Source organism: Antennarius striatus, chromosome 18 (assembly GCF_040054535.1).
Source record: "Antennarius striatus isolate MH-2024 chromosome 18, ASM4005453v1, whole genome shotgun sequence".
NCBI classification, from domain to species: Eukaryota; Metazoa; Chordata; class Actinopteri; order Lophiiformes; family Antennariidae; genus Antennarius; species Antennarius striatus.
The window spans coordinates 1,754,493-1,775,256 of NC_090793.1; the positions used below are offsets into that span (position 1 = coordinate 1,754,493).

At 46.6% G+C, this 20,764-nt stretch overlaps 1 protein-coding gene across 1 annotated transcript in view; it reads right to left on the minus strand.

Annotated features, from left to right (window-relative positions):
* myo10 (myosin X) overlaps positions 1-20,764 on the minus strand; it is a 59,571-nt gene that overhangs the window by 2,939 nt on the left and 35,868 nt on the right. Inside the window, exons 5-38 of the mRNA XM_068340045.1 lie at positions 19,439-19,573; positions 19,239-19,363; positions 19,098-19,111; positions 18,697-18,781; positions 18,505-18,608; positions 18,156-18,285; positions 17,584-17,702; positions 17,315-17,461; positions 16,156-16,256; positions 15,412-15,478; positions 15,103-15,195; positions 14,930-14,998; positions 14,734-14,816; positions 14,337-14,445; positions 13,546-13,626; positions 8,446-8,570; positions 8,258-8,372; positions 6,400-6,506; positions 6,092-6,319; positions 5,286-5,325; positions 4,137-5,069; positions 3,938-4,058; positions 3,621-3,864; positions 2,949-3,044; positions 2,749-2,842; positions 2,609-2,664; positions 2,389-2,531; positions 2,118-2,309; positions 1,857-2,014; positions 1,196-1,319; positions 781-1,078; positions 489-696; positions 249-385; positions 4-124 (exon numbers count right to left, since the gene is read on the minus strand). Of these exons, the coding sequence (XP_068196146.1) occupies positions 4-124; positions 249-385; positions 489-696; positions 781-1,078; positions 1,196-1,319; positions 1,857-2,014; positions 2,118-2,309; positions 2,389-2,531; positions 2,609-2,664; positions 2,749-2,842; positions 2,949-3,044; positions 3,621-3,864; positions 3,938-4,058; positions 4,137-5,069; positions 5,286-5,325; positions 6,092-6,319; positions 6,400-6,506; positions 8,258-8,372; positions 8,446-8,570; positions 13,546-13,626; positions 14,337-14,445; positions 14,734-14,816; positions 14,930-14,998; positions 15,103-15,195; positions 15,412-15,478; positions 16,156-16,256; positions 17,315-17,461; positions 17,584-17,702; positions 18,156-18,285; positions 18,505-18,608; positions 18,697-18,781; positions 19,098-19,111; positions 19,239-19,363; positions 19,439-19,573 (5,002 nt within the window). The remainder of the gene's footprint in view (positions 1-3; positions 125-248; positions 386-488; positions 697-780; positions 1,079-1,195; positions 1,320-1,856; positions 2,015-2,117; positions 2,310-2,388; positions 2,532-2,608; positions 2,665-2,748; positions 2,843-2,948; positions 3,045-3,620; positions 3,865-3,937; positions 4,059-4,136; positions 5,070-5,285; positions 5,326-6,091; positions 6,320-6,399; positions 6,507-8,257; positions 8,373-8,445; positions 8,571-13,545; positions 13,627-14,336; positions 14,446-14,733; positions 14,817-14,929; positions 14,999-15,102; positions 15,196-15,411; positions 15,479-16,155; positions 16,257-17,314; positions 17,462-17,583; positions 17,703-18,155; positions 18,286-18,504; positions 18,609-18,696; positions 18,782-19,097; positions 19,112-19,238; positions 19,364-19,438; positions 19,574-20,764) is intronic.

A 20,764-nucleotide genomic window follows, 5' to 3' on the forward strand; every position in this document is an offset into this window, starting at 1 on the left:
TACCTGTTCGAACATGAAGGCGAACTCCACGCTGTCTCTGGGAACGTCGTCCGTGTCCAAGAAGCAGTAGAGCTTAAAATAAAACCTCCAGCCGGTGTCTCGTTCGTCTGAGCTGGACGAAAGCCTGGAAGTCGGACAACATCCGTCAGACACACTCAGATCGGAAACACGACGTTAGACACACAAAACCACTGGAACAAGCACACACACACACACACACACACACACACACTCTTCTTCAAACCTACTTTTCAAACTTGGCAAGCACGTCGGCCACCACCGTGCGACTCTCGATGGCTTTCTCCGTGCTGTCATTGCGTTCGAAAAGGGCAAACATGTTCCTGCTGTCCTCCATCGCCAGGCCGCGGATCAGCTTCTCTACCACCTGACACACAAACACACACACACGTATTGATCCACGATTACAACCAATAGGTTTCACTGATCAGGCTCAGATGTTCTCGCTGTGGAGGATGTTGACACCTCACCTCGCCAGCCGTCGTGTGCGAATTGATGGTGATCTTGCAGGATCCTCCTCCGTGACAGTAAACAGTGGTGGTCATGTCCTGCCGGGCCACGATGGCGCGGATCTCCTCCTGCGATGGGATGTTCTCTCTGGCCCGAGTCTTCTTCAGGGAGTCCAAGGTGAAAGCGGCGTACCGATCCATCTCTGAGCCGGGGAACAGCTCGCGGGTCCTGAGGACAGACAGATTTTTGGCGTTCAAACGTGTAAGCTAACATCACGTGTTCTTCAAAATCCTGTCCGGAAACACGTCAAACCTCTTCAGGTGGAACTTCAAGTATCGGAGGACGCTCCTGCTCGGGATGAAGGTGCAGGACATACAGGACAGGATCTTCCAGCTGCACAGGTTCCCGGGACTACCGGGTTGCGGTGGCCTGGCGGTCTGCTTGATCAGCTGACAGAAGAGCTCGTCCCGCAGAGATCGGAGCTCCAGGCCCGTCTGCAGGATCCCCTGAATGATTGGCACCGCGTCGGCCACGCCCTCCAGGTGCTGCAGAGAGCTGAACACTTGGAGAGCTTCGTTCTGCAGCGTGGTGTAGCTTCTGCTCCGCGGAGCTGAAAGGGACGAAGAGGAGGGTTCTAGATCCACATGCGTGAGGAGACGTGGATCAAAACGATCCTGCAGCTTCACACCGGAGACTCGGGTGGGTGGCATTGCGTTCGGTGACTCACCGCTGAGGTGGATGTCCCCGTAGGGCAGGGGCAGCAGCGGCGAGTGCAGCGGGTGGTGACTGTAGCGCAGGATGGGGTTCCTCTTGTAGATCTGCTCCACCACCTCAGAGTTCAGACAGTTCTCCTGCAGACAGGAAAGCCTCGTTCACAACCTTTCATAACTACAGGTAGTCCTCAACTTACGAACACAATCAGTTCCGAGAGGCTGAATTGTTCGTAAGTTGTCATTTATTAAATTTCAATCAATAATTGTCATTTGAGGTCATTTAAATGTCATGCTGCTTGTCATGACAACATTGGTTCCTACATCATTTAGTTCCTGCAGGAGGACGACCCTGTCAATAATGAAGAAAATAGCAAACTGTTCACTTTGTCTGAGATTTGCTGAGTCATGTTACCATGACACGTGAAACCTGAATCTATGGGGTGTTAATGTTACGCTGCTCAACTGGGGTTGTGGCAGAAAGGGGAACTGCAGTGGTCGGATATGGCGTCGTGCGGTTGTTGGTATCTACAAATGTTCATAAGTTGGATGTTCGTATGTTGAGGACTTTCTGAAATTGGACTTAAAGACCTTTTGAAACAAGGACGACTGTCTTCAGCGAGGATTTCCTGGACTTGGGACTAATCGTCCTCTGATGGGTATCTGGTTCTTTCCTACCTTAATGTCCTGGATGAGCTGCTGAGTCGGCGTGTCGATGGGAGCTTTGGTGTCGATGACGTTCTGGATGGCGTTGGACCAACGCACGGCCTCATTCAGCAGCTTACAGTAGAGACGGTACGAGTGTTTACGTCCGTACACAATCACGTTCCAGTAGCCTGAAGACGCGTGAAGAAGAACCGACAAGAAGAAAACGCGTTGAAATACAAAAAAACCAAACACGGTGGTTTAAACGGAGGCAAACAAAGGTTCTTCTCTGACCCGTCTCTTTGAAGACCTTCTCGTCCGGCTGGACCACCGAGCAGAGGCTGTTCAGAACCAGCGTTCCCAGCTTCAGGGCGTTACGTTCTGCGCTCTTATAGTAGTCCAGGGAATTGTGGGTAAGCAGGAACCAGCGCTTCTTCAGCTTCAGGGAGGTTTTGCTGCTGTTCTTCATCTCTTTCTGCAACCAGCCTGGTGAGAAAATGACCGTCAGACAGCAGCAGGACAAACCCAGAAGGTCTCTACGGACGGGCAGTGAACGCATCATCACCTCGGATGATGAACTCCTGGCCGTCGACCCGCGTGTCGCCTTTGGAGCGCTGCAGGAGGGCGATCCAGTGGTGCATCTCCTCGGGTGTGTCGGCGTTACAGTGCAGCACTCGATTGGCTGTGATCATGACGAAGGAGTTCGGCCTATGATGGTTCAGGAACGCAGTTAGCAACCAAATAAACCAACCAATCAGACATGATCAAAGACTTTCTGGCCCTACCTCTCTGGGTTGTCTGAGGCGCAAACCGAATCGATCATCCCAACGTCCAACGTTCCCTGAGGAGACGGAAAAGTTGAAGAGATCAGAGTGAAGATGATGATTTACGACAACTACGTTTCCCACAGTGCTTTGCTGCTCACCACGGCGTTCTGGGGGTTGGCCTGCTCATCATGCATCTCCCTGATCTCCTGCTCCGTCGAGCAGTGGACCTGACTCAGCACGCTGAACCACTGGCTGTAACATGGAGACAAGGTCATCATCAGTAACATCATCAAGCAAACCGTCAATCCATGTTTGATTCTGCTGACGTGTAGAGGAACATGTGAGGAACACGACTGACCTGGCGTCCTCGGCGGACTCGGCGATCAGGTGGTACGTCCTGTCCGGCATCACGATGTCGAGTCCGTTCTCCTTACCCGTGTTGTCGATGACTTCTCTGCACGAAAAACAGATTTATCTCCGTGAGCGTGACAGCAGAGGAAAAGGGACGCAAGACAGCGTTCGCTTCTAGAAAGGAAGTGGGTAGTTTTCTATAGAGGACACCTAGTGGCGATGGGTAGAACTGCATCATAGTAACGGACATGAAATACAAGTAAACCTCGGTTTACGACGTTAACGTAAGTCAAAATTAGGAATAGGACATGCGTTAGCTAGCATAACCAACAACTTTTACTTTAATTATCCCTAACGATTATTTATTTTGGTAGCATTATTTTTATTTGCTGGAATATATATATATATATATTTTTTTTTTTTGTAGTTGTAGTAAATCTCGACTTTAATATAGTTCAGAAAAAAACATCTGTCTTGTCTTCAGCTGCTTCTTCCTCATTGTGGGTCACGGGGGTTGCTACGGGCTAATAATACGATATTATATGTTTTATTCTGATTTATTGTACAGTAACATATTTTACGAGGTTAACCTGTAGCGCTTTTCTTTGGCTATAAATCTCAGAGATACATTTTCGAGGGATCAAACCAAGGCCCAACACCTCTTGACGAGTTCCCTTACTTGGCGCTGTGCATGTCCAACACCCCCTTCATCCTCTCCTCGCCGTCGTTCTCAAAGTACATGAGTTTGCTCTGCCGCAGCACGAACCAGCGGCGCTTCCAGTTGCGGCGGGACAGCGTGGACGAGCCTCCCCCCTTCTTGTGAAGCCAGCCCTGCTTCAGGGCCTCCTGCTTCACCCGGAACCAGAGAAACGTCTCGTCCTTGAGGACACACCAGCGCCGCTTCCACATGTTCATTAAACCTCCTGGAACAAGGAAATGGATCTGGTTAGATTTAGAAGTCGTTGCAGTTTGGTTCCCTGAAGAAGTGCGAGGTACCTTTGATGAAGAGGAAGCTGTGGAAGTACGGGAGCGTGACGCAGCTGTAGACCGAGTCCCGCCGGTAGGACAGCTCGTCGTCTGTGTCGAACCTGTCGAAGTCGTCTTCGCTGTCCTCAAACTGCAATGGCAACAGCAGAGGTGAGATCGTGGACAAGTCAAGTTAGCGTGACGAAATCAGAAGGTCAGAAGAACCCACCGATGACTGAGCCCCCTCCGAACTGAAGCGGAACGCCCCTGAACTGCTGCAGGTGCCTACAGACCCCCGGTAGTCCGGTGACCACTGGCCACTGCGAGGGTTGGAGAACACGGCGCTGCCGCTGGACACGATGGCGCCCTCGTCGTAGTCGTCCTGGTCGTAGTCCGAGTCCTCGTCTGGCGGTATGAGCTCCACCAGATCGTCAGACGGAGCCTCGGAGCCCTGGGGGTGACCGTAGGCGGAGTCCCCGCTGGAGGAGGCGCTGTGGCAGACTGGGGGCACCGCGGGTAGGGGCTGGTGTAGCAGGGCGGTTGGTGGCAGCGGTGGGATCACGCCTTCATTGGCGTACGGATCTTCTTCGGATGAATCATCGCTGGTTCGGATCCCGCTCGTCCTCTGGCCGTCCGAGTGGCCGTGTTCGCTGGGGTTGGGCGAGTCTTTGAAGGCTTCGTCGTCGGCGCCGAACCCTTCGTCTACGTCCTCCTCGTCGTTGCCTCTCCTCCGCCTGCCCTCTTTCTCCTTCTCGCCCTCTTCGTTGACTTCAAGTGAGGTCTCGATTTTCCTCACACACTCGTAAATCTCATCAAAGTTCAGCGAGTCCAGGAACTGTTGCGCCGCTTCGCACGCCTCGTCCTCCAGCCGCCGAAGCTCCTGGTCGCGGAGGAGCTGCAGGCGGTTGAGGGACGCCTCGGTCAGGGATAACTCCTGACGCTCCTTCTGCAACTGCAACGCCTGGATCTCCCGCTCCAGTCGCAGGATCTCCTCCACCTGCGACGCCTCGTGAGGACCCACTTCCTCCTCGAGGGCGTCCGTCGACTCCGGCTCCTCGGACGCGTCTGATGGCGTTTCGTCGGCCGCTGGAGGTTGAGGCAGAGGAAGAGAGGCTAACTCCTCAAGGTGACGGAGCTCCTCCAGTCGTCTGGCCTCCTCAGCCTGAGGACGGGAAAAAGAAAAGGTACAATCTCTGGACTGGCCAACGGTTTTTGGGATTCAGTCAAGGATTTAAACTGAAATCCAAGACTGACGGAACATCTGAAAGTTGTATCGCAAACATCGGCTATTAATTAATTAATATAGACCATTTGAAAATGACACTGACAGGGGCTGGTTTTGGTCCCCGTCAGGAAAATCGTCTACTTTCTTTCGTACCTCTTTGGCGAGTCTCTCGGCCTCCAGCTTCAGCAGGTCCCTGCAGACACAAACACAAATCAGCTGACAGGCAGGAAGAGATAAGACTCACCAAAACAAAAGTAATTACATTTCCTGTCTGGCTGCGGCATTAAATTCCTAAGAACAGACCGCCACGGACCGACAGAAACCCACGCCGGAGCGCACGCTAATGCAGCGAGGAGGTTCGTGCAGTTAGGAAACCATTCTTCTGTTCATTCAGTCTCTAGGTTTAGTTTAAGGTGTTTCTCCACTTTAAGTTTTATTGATCTTTTTTTCCCATTTTTACGAAAACATCAACACAATAAAAACCAATAACACCCACAAACAGGCAATCTGAGGGACGCCTGGCTTGGATTTGGAATCATGAATTCTTCCAATCTCTCTTGTTAAGTACTAGTCTTGTACTTGGTTTCTCTATCGAGTTCATTAACTTTTGAGCATTTATTATTTCAGCTGACTTGTGAGACCTAGCTCACTGTCCTCCTACCCTCTCCATCATCTCGAGTCCAAACCATTTCTATGTTTTTCTAATGAAATAAAAGACGGCTTTCGTGATGTCACCTAAACCCAAAGGTTCCTTGAGAGTCTGAACATCTTGAGACTCCTTGACCCCAAAAATTACTACTTATTATTAGTTATGAGTAATTTAAATTCAGAATAAAAGCATCTTGAATGCGTTTTTTGCTACCAGAACACAAAAGCAGCCTTTCATGGATCATAACTGATGCACCACAGAATTAGCTTTCCTTCTAAAACCCGAGAGCCGAGACTTGAACCCATCCCACCTCTTCATCTCCTCCTCCATCTTCTTCCTGAGGTGCTGCTCCTCCTCCTCCCTCTTCCTCCTCTCCTCCAGGAGCCGGCTGAACGTCCGGCGTGCTAGCTGACCTCGCAAACGTTTCTGGAAGGTCAGCGCCGCCCAGCGCAGGAGCAGGAACTTCCTCCTCCAGTAGAACGCCCGGTAGTTCTTCTGAATGACCACGACGCACCGCAGCAGCTTCCTGTACTGCTTCCTGAGCGTAGGACGACAATAAAGAGTTAACAGCAGGACTGTTCAGGTGTCAGATTCCTCACGTTTGAAACGGTGTCACACCTGGCCATGTAGCCCATGACGTGGGCCTGGATGACCATGGCTGCCTTCAGCACCTCCATCTCTCGCTGCTTCTCCAGGCGATGCTCCAAAGACTCCCGAAGGAAGACCTGGGGGGTGGGGGGGGAGGTGAGAACGTAGGAGGTGAGATACAGGGATGCAGATATTTTATACGAGGATGAACTTTCCGGTCCGTCACGTCTGGACGACGACGGGGCGTCATGCAGCTGATGGAGCGACCGTGGGACGCCGGAGGTTAATCCGATTAGGAAGGGAGGAGAATGAGATACGGGAGTTGTTCTTAGGCGAAATGTCAGAGCGCTATGAGGCGACAGGAAGAGATGCTGTGTGTTGTTGCCGGGGTGACGCTGTTAAATCCTCAGCGATGGAGCTCTAATGACATTTTGAGGATAAAACGCGAACCTCATTGGGATGTTTTGGGTGTAACTGACAGGTAGGGCTTCTCAGGTATGTCCACGTATGTAAAGGTGCAAAAACAAACATCAAAGCCTTAAAAAAAATCAGCGTCTCCCCGTGAAATTAGAAGTTTGCTTTAAATTAAAACTCTAAAAGTCGAGTTTTTCATTCAGGTTTTGAGAGAAATGGGACACAATCATCCTCTATAAGCTAACATGCTAACATCGGCGTCGCCGGGTCGTAGGGGTTTTATCTAAGTGGTAGAGCCGGTTCAACCTGAAGCCCTCCAGGGGGGCAAAACCAGTGTCAACTGTAGGCTGGTCCCAGGTTTGAGGCAGGAAGGGCATCCAGCATAAAAAACTTTGTCAAACAAATATGAGTATTCATCTAGGACAGGTCGCTGTGGCGACCGCTAACGGGATGCTTAGTTACTAGCTCCATGTCACCTCGAAACAAGGGTTTCATGATTGATCTATAAATCGGTCGCGCAACACCATAGATAGGACAAAAAGAGCGCGTTAGCAGCGTTAGCGTCCTGGATCGACAAAGTCCGACACGTGAAAATGGGTTTGCGCCACCGAAGCGTGAGCTAAACGCGACGTTCAACAACCTCCGGCATGAATCAGCCCATCTCTGAAAGAACGTCGGCAAACATTTGCATCTCAATGGATTGAACAACTAATCCTTTTTAATCATTACTATGCTAATTAGCGCAACATAAAAGCCAGGCTAAGCCTCTGCACACTTTGATTCTTGCTATCGGGGCCTTTGGGGGGGGGGAGCGCCGCTCGCCGTGACGGATCGGATCTCTGGGGAGGGTCGAGCCCAAACGCGCCTCTCTCTTCCAGGAAATGAAGTCCGAGGCTATAAAAATGCAGAACCGACGCGGAGACAAAAGTGAGGACATGTGCCGAGTGAAAGGAGCTGGACGGGGGACGGATGTAAATCTGTCAGGGTGGGGTCAGGGGCGGCGGGATAAAGTGACCCCATCCCTCTGAGGGGGGGCGGGAACTGGATTAACGGGCGGTCACGGCAGCGGGGAGGTCTTTACAGTCCGGACCGAGGGTGACAACGCTCTCATTAAAGTATGCGCATCTGTCCAGGAGATTTTCAAAATAAAAGACGGCCCCTGACTCCTCTGTAAATGTTTTTTTATAGGGAGACGTATCCCGTAGCAACGGATCGTAAAGATATGGAACAGACGAGTGGGAAGAAGAACGAATCCAGTAAACGTTGGGTTCCACGCTGACTTTAGAGGATACGCTTTTATGCTGACGATATTTAGTTATTCAAGTTATTCTTTTTTCATCCCAGTGCGTTTCTCGTGGTTTTTTGTGCTTTTGTTTGTTATCTTGGAAGTGGACCTTCAAAATAAAAGCATGTAACACCGTGTTAAACTGATGTCATGCATGTCTCTGGCTTGTAAGGTAGTGGGCGTGGTCACCTTGGTCTTTCCCAGCTGCCACTCGGTGGCGCTGCCGTCGTACAGGTGCAGCAGCTGGACGCAGCTGCCTCGGGGTTCACCTGGCTGGGCCACGCCCCGCAGCAGCACCTTGTACCTGCAGAAACAAGAAAGCTACTGTTAGCTCACGGTTAAAGGAGCGTTACGTAGTTCTAGAACCGTGTTCGTACCTGGTGCAGAAATCCTGGAAGGACCTCCGGACCGGAAACCCAGTTTGTCGAATCTTCACCGTCTCCAACATCCCAGAATATCTGAGCTGGTTCAGAACCAAAGTCTGGTCAAACTGGTCCGGCATCTACAGGAAAACGGGAGTCAAGAAACCGATTATGGGATGCACATCAAAAAAAAACTTCGAGTCGTGAACCGGTCACGTGACGTTCAAACGTCCACACTCATGGCATTACGCACGACGACGGCAACAAAAATCCAACCCCTCGGGCAAATTCTTGTCATGCCTTCAAATATCCGCTGTTTTTCCCGGGGACCCCACTCGCCCCGTAACCTCGGTGGGCGTAGGGGTGTATGGGGGGGCTCAGAATGAAGGGCTGCTTTCATAGCGGCTCGTAATGCCCCCTTTATTCGGCGCTGATAGCCGGTTGACGATCTTCTGAGATGAAGGGAAGCCAGATCTGACTTCCTGATTGAATGGCGCCCTTTAAACGTCCGTAGAGAGGATAATCATTAGCATAGCTCACATTAGCATACGGCACACAAAGCTAGCGTTTATTTGTTATATTCGGTGTGTTTAATAACGAACAAATTAAAGCCGCCTTACCTGAACGCAACTAATTTTACGAGAAAAATTTTTTTCTCTCTCTTTTTCTTTTGTTTCGCTTTGGTACAAATTTGAATTTTTCAACTCAACTTTATTTATATAGTATTTTTTTAAAAAAAGAAACAATAGCAGTTGATACAAAATGCTGCACATCTGCAGCCAAACAACAACAACAACAACAACAACATGTTTATGTCATCGACAGACCAACTCATAAATAAATAAATAAATAAATAAATAAATGACCTTAAAACACTGAATCAGGGCGGAGCCTCAAATGGTGTTAAAAGTGAAAGAGTAAAAATGAGTTTTAAGCGTTTTTCTAAAGATGCGTTGAATGTCCTTTTAAAGATTTGTTCAAATTTGGCTAAAAAGGATGAAAAACTTTTCCAGAGATTTATTGCCCCATATAGTCTGAGTTTGGGGGGGGGGTCACCCTTGAAGACTTGGGGTATTCAACAGGACAATGAGGGGGCGTGTCCGTTGGCTCCAAAGGGGGGTTGGGAACCAATGGGGCGACCAACCTGATGAAGGACGAGCTGTCTATCGTCATCATCACCCACAATCGTCTTCAGGGGATTTCCCTCAGGAAAACTTCTCTTTACTTTCCAAACGTTTCGTCTCAACAATAAAAAAATCAGTCAAATCAAATCAAAATGTCTCAGAATCCAGAATCCCACCAGAATGTGGGATTACCGGCATTCCCTGGAACCCTGGGACCGTGTTCTCCATCAATAGTCGACAGAGATCCCCCTAAATCCTGGATCTGAGCCCTGACCCAGTTTGAAGAGTAATCAATGACACAAATGAGACCTGCAGAGGCGGAGTTACTGAGACGACCAATGAGAGCGAAGATGACGGATGAATCAGAATGAATCAGAACAGTCGGAACTCAGCAGACTTCTACTGGAGAGTGAAATCCTGCTGGACCAGAACCTTCCTCATGGATTCTTCAGGATCAGCTGGGCAGAATTCAAACCGGAGAGGAACTCCGACCCAACGGGGGGGGTTCTGGTCCAGACAGACCACGAGTCAAAGGTCCATCAGAGCATCATCATCAGGGTCTATCAGAGTCTTCAGGTCTAGAGGATATCACTAAAGCTCTGAATGCCTCCTAGGGTTAGGGTCCGGTTCAGAGGGTTAGGGTCAGTTCCCAGACCCGATCTCGGCTCTTGAAGTGATCTTGACTCTCTTAACTCTTCTTCTTCTTCCCCTTTCGGCTTTTACCTCCATCTAACCCTGTCTTCTCATCCTCTTCTCTCACACCAACTACCTTCATGTCCTCTTTCTCTACATCCATAAACCTCCTCTTTGGTCTTCCTCTAGGCCTCCTGCCTGGCAGTTCAAAACCAGCATCCTTCTACCAATATATTCACTATCTCTCCTCTGGACATGTCCAAACCATCTCAGTCTGGCCTCTCTGACTTTATCTCCAGAACCTCTAACATGTGCTGTCCCTCTGATGTACTCATTCCTGATCCTATCCATCCTGGTCACTCCCAGAGAGAACCTCAGCATCTTCATCTCTGCTACCTCCAGCTCTGTCTCCTGTCTTTTCCTCAGTGACACTGTCTCTAGACCAAACAACATCGCTGGTCTCACCACAGTTCTGTTCTCCTCTGAACTCCAGTCACTTCAGACCCACCATCAGAACCGAGCAGCGAACCAAAGCAAAACACGCCTGACGGAGAGAACAAACGACCGTACAGGTCCATCATAGACCTGAACACAACCACCGACACACCACTCCTCCGACACTCACCTCAGTCCACACACACACACACACACACACACACACACACACACACACACACACACACACACACACACACACACACACACACACACACACACACACACACACACACACTCAAACCTCCACAGACACTCAAACGTCCGTGCTAACAGCGTGGACTTGAACGCATCGTTTCCCATTTAAAAGCAGCTTCAGGCTCACCGTTCATCCGTTCATCCGTTCATCCGTTCATCCGTTCATCCCAGCGCCGCTTCAGCTCCACCAGAAAGAGAACAGAGAGAGAAGTTCCCACAGCTGCTCTAGAGATACCCCCTCTATCTACCCCATCACCCCTCTCTCTCTCTCTCTCTCTCTCTCCAGACAAAGGCGTTCAGACGGGACTCCACTCCCCTTTGTGTGTGTGGAGGGAGGGCCGTGGTTGTCATGGCGATGCGTCTCCTGCTGAGGCTAATTTGTGCAGGCCACTTGTAGGTTGTGTGTGTGTGTGTGTGTGTGTGTGTGTGTGTGTGACAGACAGCCGTTTACATTCAAATGTACGCTGACTATCACTGAACTAGCGTGTTAAACCAGTGTGTTAAAGTAGTGTGTTAAACTAGCGTGTTGAACTAGCGTGTTAAACTAGCGTGTTGAACTGGCGTGTTGAACTAGCGTGTTAAACTAGCGTGTTAAACTAGCTTGTTAAACTATAGTGTTAAACTAGCATGTTAAACTAGCGTGTTACACTAGCGTGTTGAACTAGCGTGTTGAACTAGCGTGTTGAACTAGCGTGTTGAACTAGCGTGTTGAACTAGCTTGTTAAACTAACTTGTTATACTAGTGTGTTGAACTAGTGTGTTAAACTAGCGTGTTGAACTAGCGTGTTGAACTAGCGTGTTAAACTAGCGTGTTAAACTAGCTTGTTAAACTAGAGTGTTAAACTAGAGTGTTAAACTAGCTTGTTAAACTATAGTGTTAAACTAGCATGTTAAACTAGCGTGTTACACTAGCGTGTTGAACTAGCGTGTTGAACTAGCGTGTTGAACTAGCGTGTTGAACTAGCGTGTTAAACTAGAGTGTTAAACTAGCTTGTTAAACTATAGTGTTAAACTAGCATGTTAAACTAGCGTGTTACACTAGCGTGTTGAACTAGCGTGTTGAACTAGCGTGTTGAACTAGCGTGTTGAACTAGCGTGTTGAACTAGCGTGTTGAACTAGCTTGTTAAACTAGCTTGTTAAACTAGTGTGTTGAACTAGCATGTTAAACTAGCGTGTTGAACTAGCGTGTTGAACTAGCGTGTTGAACTAGCGTGTTGAACTAGCGTGTTGAACTAGCTTGTTAAACTAGTGTGTTGAACTAGCGTGTTGAACTAGCGTGTTCAACTAGCGTGTTAAACTAGCGTGTTGAACTAGCGTGTTAAACTAGCATGTTGAACTAGCGTGTTGAACTAGCATGTTGAACTAGCGTGTTGAACTAGCGTGTTAACATGTTTTTTCTCTTCAGTTCCTTCGTGTTCATTTTTAAATAAATCTGACCCAAATGAAGGACGATGAAATTTAATCTCACATTTTCCTGGATTCCATTAAGTTCCATTGTGTTCATGTCCTGTTAGCATGCTAACGCTAGCTGATGCTAATCAGACAGACGTATTGATCGATTGATCGTGACAGATTTAACTCTTTAAACTCATCACCGACACCTCAGCGATCGGATTTAAGAAAGTTTCAGCCTTTGATTCAGACGTGACGACCGACACACACACACACACACACACACACACACACACACACACACACACACACACACACACACACACACACACACACCCGTGTATGTGTGAGTGTCCTCGTTTTCTTTCCCTGACCCCCGTTAGATCACCTGACCCCCGTTAGATCACCTGACCCCCGTTAGATCACCTGACCCCCGTTAGATCACCTGACCCCCGTTAGATCACCTGACTCGGACCGGTTCTGGGTCAAAGTTCTTCATCATCATCATCATCACCCCCCCCCCCTCCACTTCAGAATCAAACAGATGCCTCCGGGGGCCTTTAGGGGCCACGTGCCGTACCTCCTCGACCCCCGTCTCCCCCGGGACCCCCCCACCCCGCCCCTCCAACTACATTAAGCCTCATTCAAAAGTCGTCACATGGGCGTGTTTAACGGTGGATCGGGGGGGGGCAGACGGTCGTGTTTCGCCTCATGGAAACACGCCGCCGTCCAGCTGGCGTCCCGGAGGAGGAGGATAGCATCATGTGATGAACTGAAACAGCCCATAATACTTGTAACCTTAGCAACCCCCTCTGTCCTGGCCAGGTTACAATGGTCACATGAGCAGGAAGCTAACCGCTAAAACGACAACACTTACACGAATGATTATTGTTGTTATGATTATTATGGTCTGGTCATGGGATTCGTCTTCCTGTTGTTGCCGTGATTCCCTCAGAAGAACAAATGACACTGAAATGCTAACAGGCTAACGTTAGCGGTCAGTTCACACACTCGTTATTGATCATCTCAGATATCGTCTGTGTACGTTAACACAAAACCGGCCTGTTGCTAGGCAACCTGGGGCCACAGGGCGCCCCAAAGGTCAGCCGTTTCTCATCCCTTGTGGAGGGGGGGCTCCTTTCTCACTGCGATACTTCAGACGTGTGTGTGTGTGTGTGTGTGTGTGTGTGTGTGCGTGTGTGTGTGTGTGTGTGTGTGTGTGCGTGTGTGTGTGTGTGTGTGTGTGTGTGTGTGTGTGTGTGTGTGACTCACCTTGTGTGCGTTTGGTTTGATGCATCGGATGAAGTACGGGTCAGAGGTGCTGAGAGTCGCCATCAGGGAGTGTAAAGAATCCTGTCGCCATGGAAACACTAATTATTACCACTATTACTACTAGTAATACTAGAACTAATACTCACAATACTACCCCTACTACTGCTCATGCTACTATTAGTACTACTACTACTGCTATTACTACTACTACTATTATTACTTTTGCTAGTAGTACTACTACAGTTACTGGTCTAACTAGTATTATTACTACCACATTACTATTTTTACTAGTATCACTCCTACTGTTACTGGTCCTAGTTATACTACTAGTATTATTAGTAATGCCAATACTGTTATTACTACTACAGTTACAAATCATACTATTACTGGGACTACTATTACTACTTTACTAGTATTGCTATTACTAATAGTATTACCACTACTACTATTACATTTCCTAGCATTACTAGTGTTACTACGACTATTCCTATTACTACTATTATTAGTCTTCCTATTACAGTTGCTGGTCTTACTACTACTAGTATTATGACTACTGTTCTACTATTATTAGCATTTCTACTCTTACTAGTATTACTACATATACTAGTATTACTACTGTTACTAGTATTGCTACTGCTCTTACTACTACTGTTATACTTCTTCCTACTACAATTGCTGGTCTTACTACTTCTAATACTACTAGTATTATTACAAATATTACTACTCTTACTAGTGTTACTACAGTTACTAGTATTACTACTACTACTAGTACTCCGGTGGGCGGGGCTTGCCTTGAACTGGGAGCTGACGGTGGGTCTGCGGTGCTTGGAGCTGGTCTTCAGGGTGTCCTGCTGGTTCCGACTCATCACATGTTCAAACAGATCGTAGACAAAGTCCAGCCTGACCAAACACAGGGATAGGGGGAATGGGGGGGGGGTCAGGAAACACTAAGGTCAAAGGTCAGACCACAAACAGACATGGACCCTGCCCGGCAACACACAAATATATAGATGGACTTTATTCTCCTGAGATAAAACAAAAAGAACCAGGAAGTGTTCCAGTCCGCCAGAGGAGCTGCATCAGGATTTAATCCACCGAATCTGGATTAGGATCCAGATCTGGTTCACACTGACGGTTCACAGAAGTGGTTTAAGAACAGGGTTAAGGTAAAGGCTATCTGGAGCCCACCTGCTCTCCCTCAGCAGGTTGAGGATGTCGTCTCTGAAGGTGTCCCTGTTCTTCTCCAACATCCCCCTCACGTCGTACACCACCTGAAACGAGCCACAGGGGGGCGCCGGAGAGGTCAACGAGCGGAAATCACCGGGTTACTTCGAATCGGATTCAAACCGGTTCCTTTCTGTCACGGGAAACGGCGGCGACTCACCTCTCCTGCGTAGTGCCGGACTCCGAAGTAGTGCACGGCCACACGGGGTTTGACGTAGAAAGGGTTTTTCTGCAGCGAGAGACGGAAATAAACTCTCTTCTTTCTCTACATTTTCATTATGTAACTGTAAAAAGGTGGATTAGACGTTTAATGAATCGACAAACTGCTCCTACCGAGTGCTGGCCGTGGAGTTTCTCCAGTAAAGTGTAGTCTGTGGCTTTGGGGAAGTGACTCTCCTCATTCATCAGTGCCAGGAGACCCAGTTTCTATGGAAACGGAGGAGATCCACGTCAGCAAAACCTCATCTTGTATTCTAATCATTCATCAGTATTTGTTTTTTTTATCTCTACCTCTCATAAATATCCAACTCTCCTCCCTCAAACATCTCGTTCATTCATTTAGAATTAAGTTTATGCAGACAATCTTCTTCTTCGTCTTCCTCATCATCATCACTCTTCCTCCTGGGCGTAACCCACACTCACCTTCTCAATCAGATCCAAACACTCGCCGTTGTCCATCCAGTTGATGTCGACCCAAAGTAGACCTTCCCTTCAGAGTTCAGACAAAAGGAAGTAAAGACGGAGTCAGTCGTATGGATACCAACACTTAAAGGGTTAATCCGCTTTACTTAACGCCTAGCTGAGACAAACGTGATCGTGTTTCCTGTTTGTCATTAGCTTAGCCGTTGTACAAGTGTTAAATACTATACTTCCTCTTAGCGCTCATTTTTAAAAATCAACTTTATTAACTTTTGCTTTAAAACATAACTGAAGCTAAAGAGGCTAACAACTAGCATGGATGTTCTATCGTAAAAAAAACCAAATTCGACATTAAGTTAAGTGAGACCTCGGTTAAGTTAACTTAAGCTAAACCTTAAGTTAACTTAACCTAGGTTTCACTTAAGTTAACCTTAAGTTAAACCTAGGTTGTGCGATAGCGACAGCTAGCATTGGTTAAAGCTAAGACGGATTCCTTTTTTTACCTGTTTTTTTTTTTTGTTTGTTTAGAAAGAAAGAAAAATAAAGAGTTTAATTTCATTAATTAGTTTTTTGTTGTTTTAATAGTCAGAAAGAAACGCAGGCTAAAAAAAGCCTCTTTAATTTCACACTTTAGCGTAGCTTTAAGCTAAGCTAATGCTGGCTGTCTAGTGGGCAGGGTGTTGCTTCCAGGTGTGTGTGTGTGTGTGTGTGTGTGTGTGTGTGTGTGTGTGTGGAACCTCCACCTACTTGTTGTACTCAAGTTGCTCCAAGGAGAAAATGTGCTTGTTGAAATATTCCTGGAGCTTCTCGTTTGCATAGTTGATGTTGAACTGCTCAAAGCGGTTGACCTACGGGCGACAACATGGTCAGATATGTGATGCTGTGAAAACAGACGGCGCCTGAACGCACCGGGAAACAAAGAACCCTTCAAGTGTATTTGCAGTCTTTCATTAGATAAATACGTAGATAAATATATACGTTATTGACCTCGAGGGACATTCTGCATATCATCTGCTCACAATAAATACATAAATGCCTGTAACAGTTACACAATAACGACAGAAAAAAGACGCATCAAGAGCCAATGTACAGTCACTGTGAACAGAGGAAGACACGCCTACATTCAATCACCAACCAATCACAGATGACGTCACGTGACACTTGATTAACATTAACAGGAGAGATGGGATGAAAGCATCGGGGAAGAGGAAGTGAAAGGTGACGCAGAATAAATTATTCAGAAAGAAAGTGCAAAATAATAATAATAATAGTAAAATAGTAATAAAAGTACTAATCATAATAGTAGTAGTAATAACAATACTAGTAATAATAATAATAGTAGTAGTAGTAGTAATAGTAATAATAATAGTAATAAAAGTACTAATCATAATAGTAGTAATAACTGTAGTAATAATAATAACAATAATAACAATAGTAATCATAATAATACTAATAACAATAATAACAGTAATATTAATAATATTAATAAGTAATAATAATAGTAATAAAAGTAATTATTATAATAGTAGTAGTAATAACAATAATAGTAATAATAATAATAGTAGTAGTAGTAGTAGTAGTAATAATAATAATAATAGTAATAACAGTAATAATAGTAATAACAATAATGATGGTCGTAGAAATAACAGTAATAGTAATAATATTAATAAGTAATAATAATAGTAATGATAATAGTAATAATTATAATACTAATACTAATAACAATAATGATAATAGTAATAACAGTAATAAAAGTAATAACAATAATGATGGTAGTAGAAATAACAAAAATAGTAATAACATTAATAAGTAATAATAATAGTAATAATAATAGTAATAATAATAATAATAATAATAATAATAATACTTGATAATACTTGTAACACGCCCTCTTGTTCAGACACACCTCAAAGTTCTCGAATCCGAAGATGTCCAGGATGCTGATGGACTTGAAGTCGTCTTTGCCCCTGATGCGGTTGTTGAGTTTACAGGTGATCCAGTTGAAACATTGAGAATAAAGTGCCATCGCCATGGAGTCTCTGGAGTCCACCGCCTGCGGGGGGAACGGGGAGAACATCACCGCCACGGTCAACGGACCCGCTCACTATGACAACGGCGTCATACCAACGGTTGTTTGGTAATGATGTCATGCGTCTACGCTGGGATTTTTTTTACCTGTTCCACGGTGAGCGGCGTGGAGATCTCCTCGCCCCTGAGGATCATGGACCGATGAGTCAGCACCTCGGCCAGCTGATCTGAGTTCAGCCCCAGGAGTTCGGACGTCCGGCTGAGAGCTGCAGACAAACCTCACGAGGTTTCAGCGGGGTTCAGAGTCTCATTTCAAAGCTCGGACAGCATTCGCTAAACATGTCGGCGTCTAATATCCTGTTGTTACTAATTTCATCAAGTCGGTATTTCCTGTTGCTCCATCCTGGTCGGCCAAGCTCAGCCACAGGAATCAGTCAGTTTTTAGTTGAACGCCATCTTACCGTCTTACGCCACACTGCATTTGTTAAGGGTGGTTGGAGAATTTTAGTTTATTTACTTTATTAATATAAAGATTTAAGTCCCGAAAAATTAAGAAAAATGCCAAAAAAAGTTAATTTTATAAAGCGTCATAATTCATACGATCACTAGAGGTCACTGTTGGGTTACCATAGAGACACTGTTGGTCTTAATAACTCATGCTACAGGTACAGATGGAGGAGGTGACACTGGGGGGGTTAAATGGGTGGAGGAACTCTCACCTGATTTGGACGAGACCTGCGCTCCTCCGGCCGTCATGAACTCGATGTTCCCCGTGTGGAGGATCCCGGCCAGGAGGCGAAAGATCTCCCCGATGTTCTCCTCAGTGAACTGCATCGTCCGCATGGAATTCTGTTAACCGCAAGCAGACAAAGAAGAAGCTGATGAAATCCTCGAAACCCCAACCTCAGATGGGCTGGTTTAGAAATCTTCTGGATTCTTTTAGATCATGAAACTCCGTTGTCAAGCAGCCGATTGGTCCGTTGGAACATTTTAGAGGTTCAAAGTCTTCCCATGTGAAAAAGTCATGTATGTTTGGATGTATGGGTCAATGTTCTAGAGTTGAAGTACCAGAACATCCTGAAAAGTGCTTTGGTCATTGATTGTCTGGTCGGCCAGGCAGCCAGACTGTCTCAGGTAATGGTAGCCCTCAGGGCGGGTCAACCCGAACGCCTCTGCAACCACAAACACAATGGTTTTACCTCCTGTTGTTGTCACTGAAACAACACATAGAACACATCTGCGTGATGGTATCGTGGTCACCTCGCTGCTGACTGTTGGTTCCCGCTAACAGGGCATAGAAAATGTGGTAGTTTCTCTCTCCCGGGTTTTGCCGGACCACTCGGTTCTGGAATAAACAAGAAATACAATTCAAATCAAATAGACAAGAGTAACTCTTCTAGTCATTGAGTGCTAATCCTCTAACAGTCATAGTTAAAGTCAGGTAAACAACTCAGTTTTGGTTATTTAGACACGTGAGAAGACTTTGAACAGTTTGGAATGTTTTGCAGAAGTCTTTCTACTTTCTTTTTACACCACTGAAAGCTGCTCTCAGTCAAGGATGAAAGCTTTAACGTAAATATCGAAGCCTACGGGAGGTGTAACTTTAGATTTCCATCAAATCTTCAGAGTGACTTAGATATAGATGGAGGAAGGCAACTCACCTTTTCTAAGAGGTCTGTGGTCAAAGAAGTCAAGGTAAAAACTCTACAGAAGACTGTACAGAAACACCCCAACAAAGAGATGCTAATGTTTCTAGCCGCTAAAGGGCGACCACAGAACATGTAGTGATCTTTGTAGGATACAGTCAATGATTCTGCCACCCTGGATGTTTCCCTTCTGGCTAAAATGCAGCTGGACAAACTTCCCAAAGCGGCTGGAGTTGTTGTTGTAGACCGTCTTGGCATTTCCAAAGGCCTCCATGATGGGACTGCGGAGCGAAGAAGATGAAGGAGGATCAGGACAGGAAGTTGAACTTGGTCGGTTAAGTCGCATTAATATTTACCTGCTCTCCAGCAGCGCCTCCTCCACGTGCGACGTCCCGTCTCTGGACGACACCTCCAGGGAATGCTGGCTCATGCACGACAGGAACTTCAGGATCAGTTTGGTGCTTTCCGTTTTCCCGGCGCCGCTCTCTCCACTGACGGGTAACAAAACACACAATTATTCCGATGGCGACTTTGCTGCCACGCAAAGCCTAAACCTCCTGTAGAGTTGCGAGAGAATTGGATTTTGCATCTCCGGTTTATCGTTTCAACAACAGTCGTTGGCGGCTTGTAGCTTATTTCAGACGTTCGATTGGAGGCTGATGTCAGAACATCTTAAAGAAAACTGGGTCACACATAACTCAGGACACATGTTCTACTACTCAGCCACTAGAGGGCAGGCTGGACACTGCTAATTAGCTTCATGTTGACATGAATAAGTCAACAATGGCCGGATCCAGATCACCTGAAGGCTATTAAAATATCACAAACTACCGGCGGCGAGGCGAACCCAAACAAACATTCGGTGACATCATGAACCCGGTCACCTGCAGCCACACGGTGAGGGTCAGGGAGTCCGTGTTAATTATTAACGTATAAAAAGCGTCACACAAAAGGTGAGACTCCAGAACATTAATCACCCGACTTAAAAAAGCAAAGTAAGACTTTAAAATTTAATTGTAGCCATAAAAGCTTTGGATTAATGAGGAGCATGAAGTCGTTTCATGTTGTCACTCAGAACCATGTTTAGAAAGACCCGTAAACAGAAGAAGAAACAGAACAAGCTGGATTTTATGAAGGTTGTGTTTTAGTCCATGGCCACATGTTTGACTAAAGATGGAACGTTAGCTTCAGTTAAACGCTGCTGTTGGCGTCTGGGATGCGTTGGTGACAGTAGGTGTGAGTGACGGTCAGAAGTGCCCATTTGGATAATGGCCGGGCGGCTCCCGGAGGTTTCACTGTAAAACAGGGGTTTTTCCATTCGTTTTCAAGAGGCAAGAAGAAAAAGAGGCAGTTGGGCAGAAATAGAAAGAGGTAAAACGATTTACTAGACAGGAAGTCAAAACTCATCCGGCTGAACGGCGTCCACGAAAAACCCAAACTCTGACCAACCCAATCGGTTTGTCTGACAAAAACTATCGAGTCCATCCAGTCGACATCCAGGAGATGAATACGCAGCTATGTTGGTGAACGTTTAAGACAAATTTAAGAGTCTTCACGACAGGGCGTCCTTCATCTGCAGACTCTCATTACCTTCAACAAGGAGATTATTTTCATAGTTGTCTGTAGACTATCTCCAAAAGCCATAATTGAATTTCGATGAAATATGCAGAGGTACCGGAGGG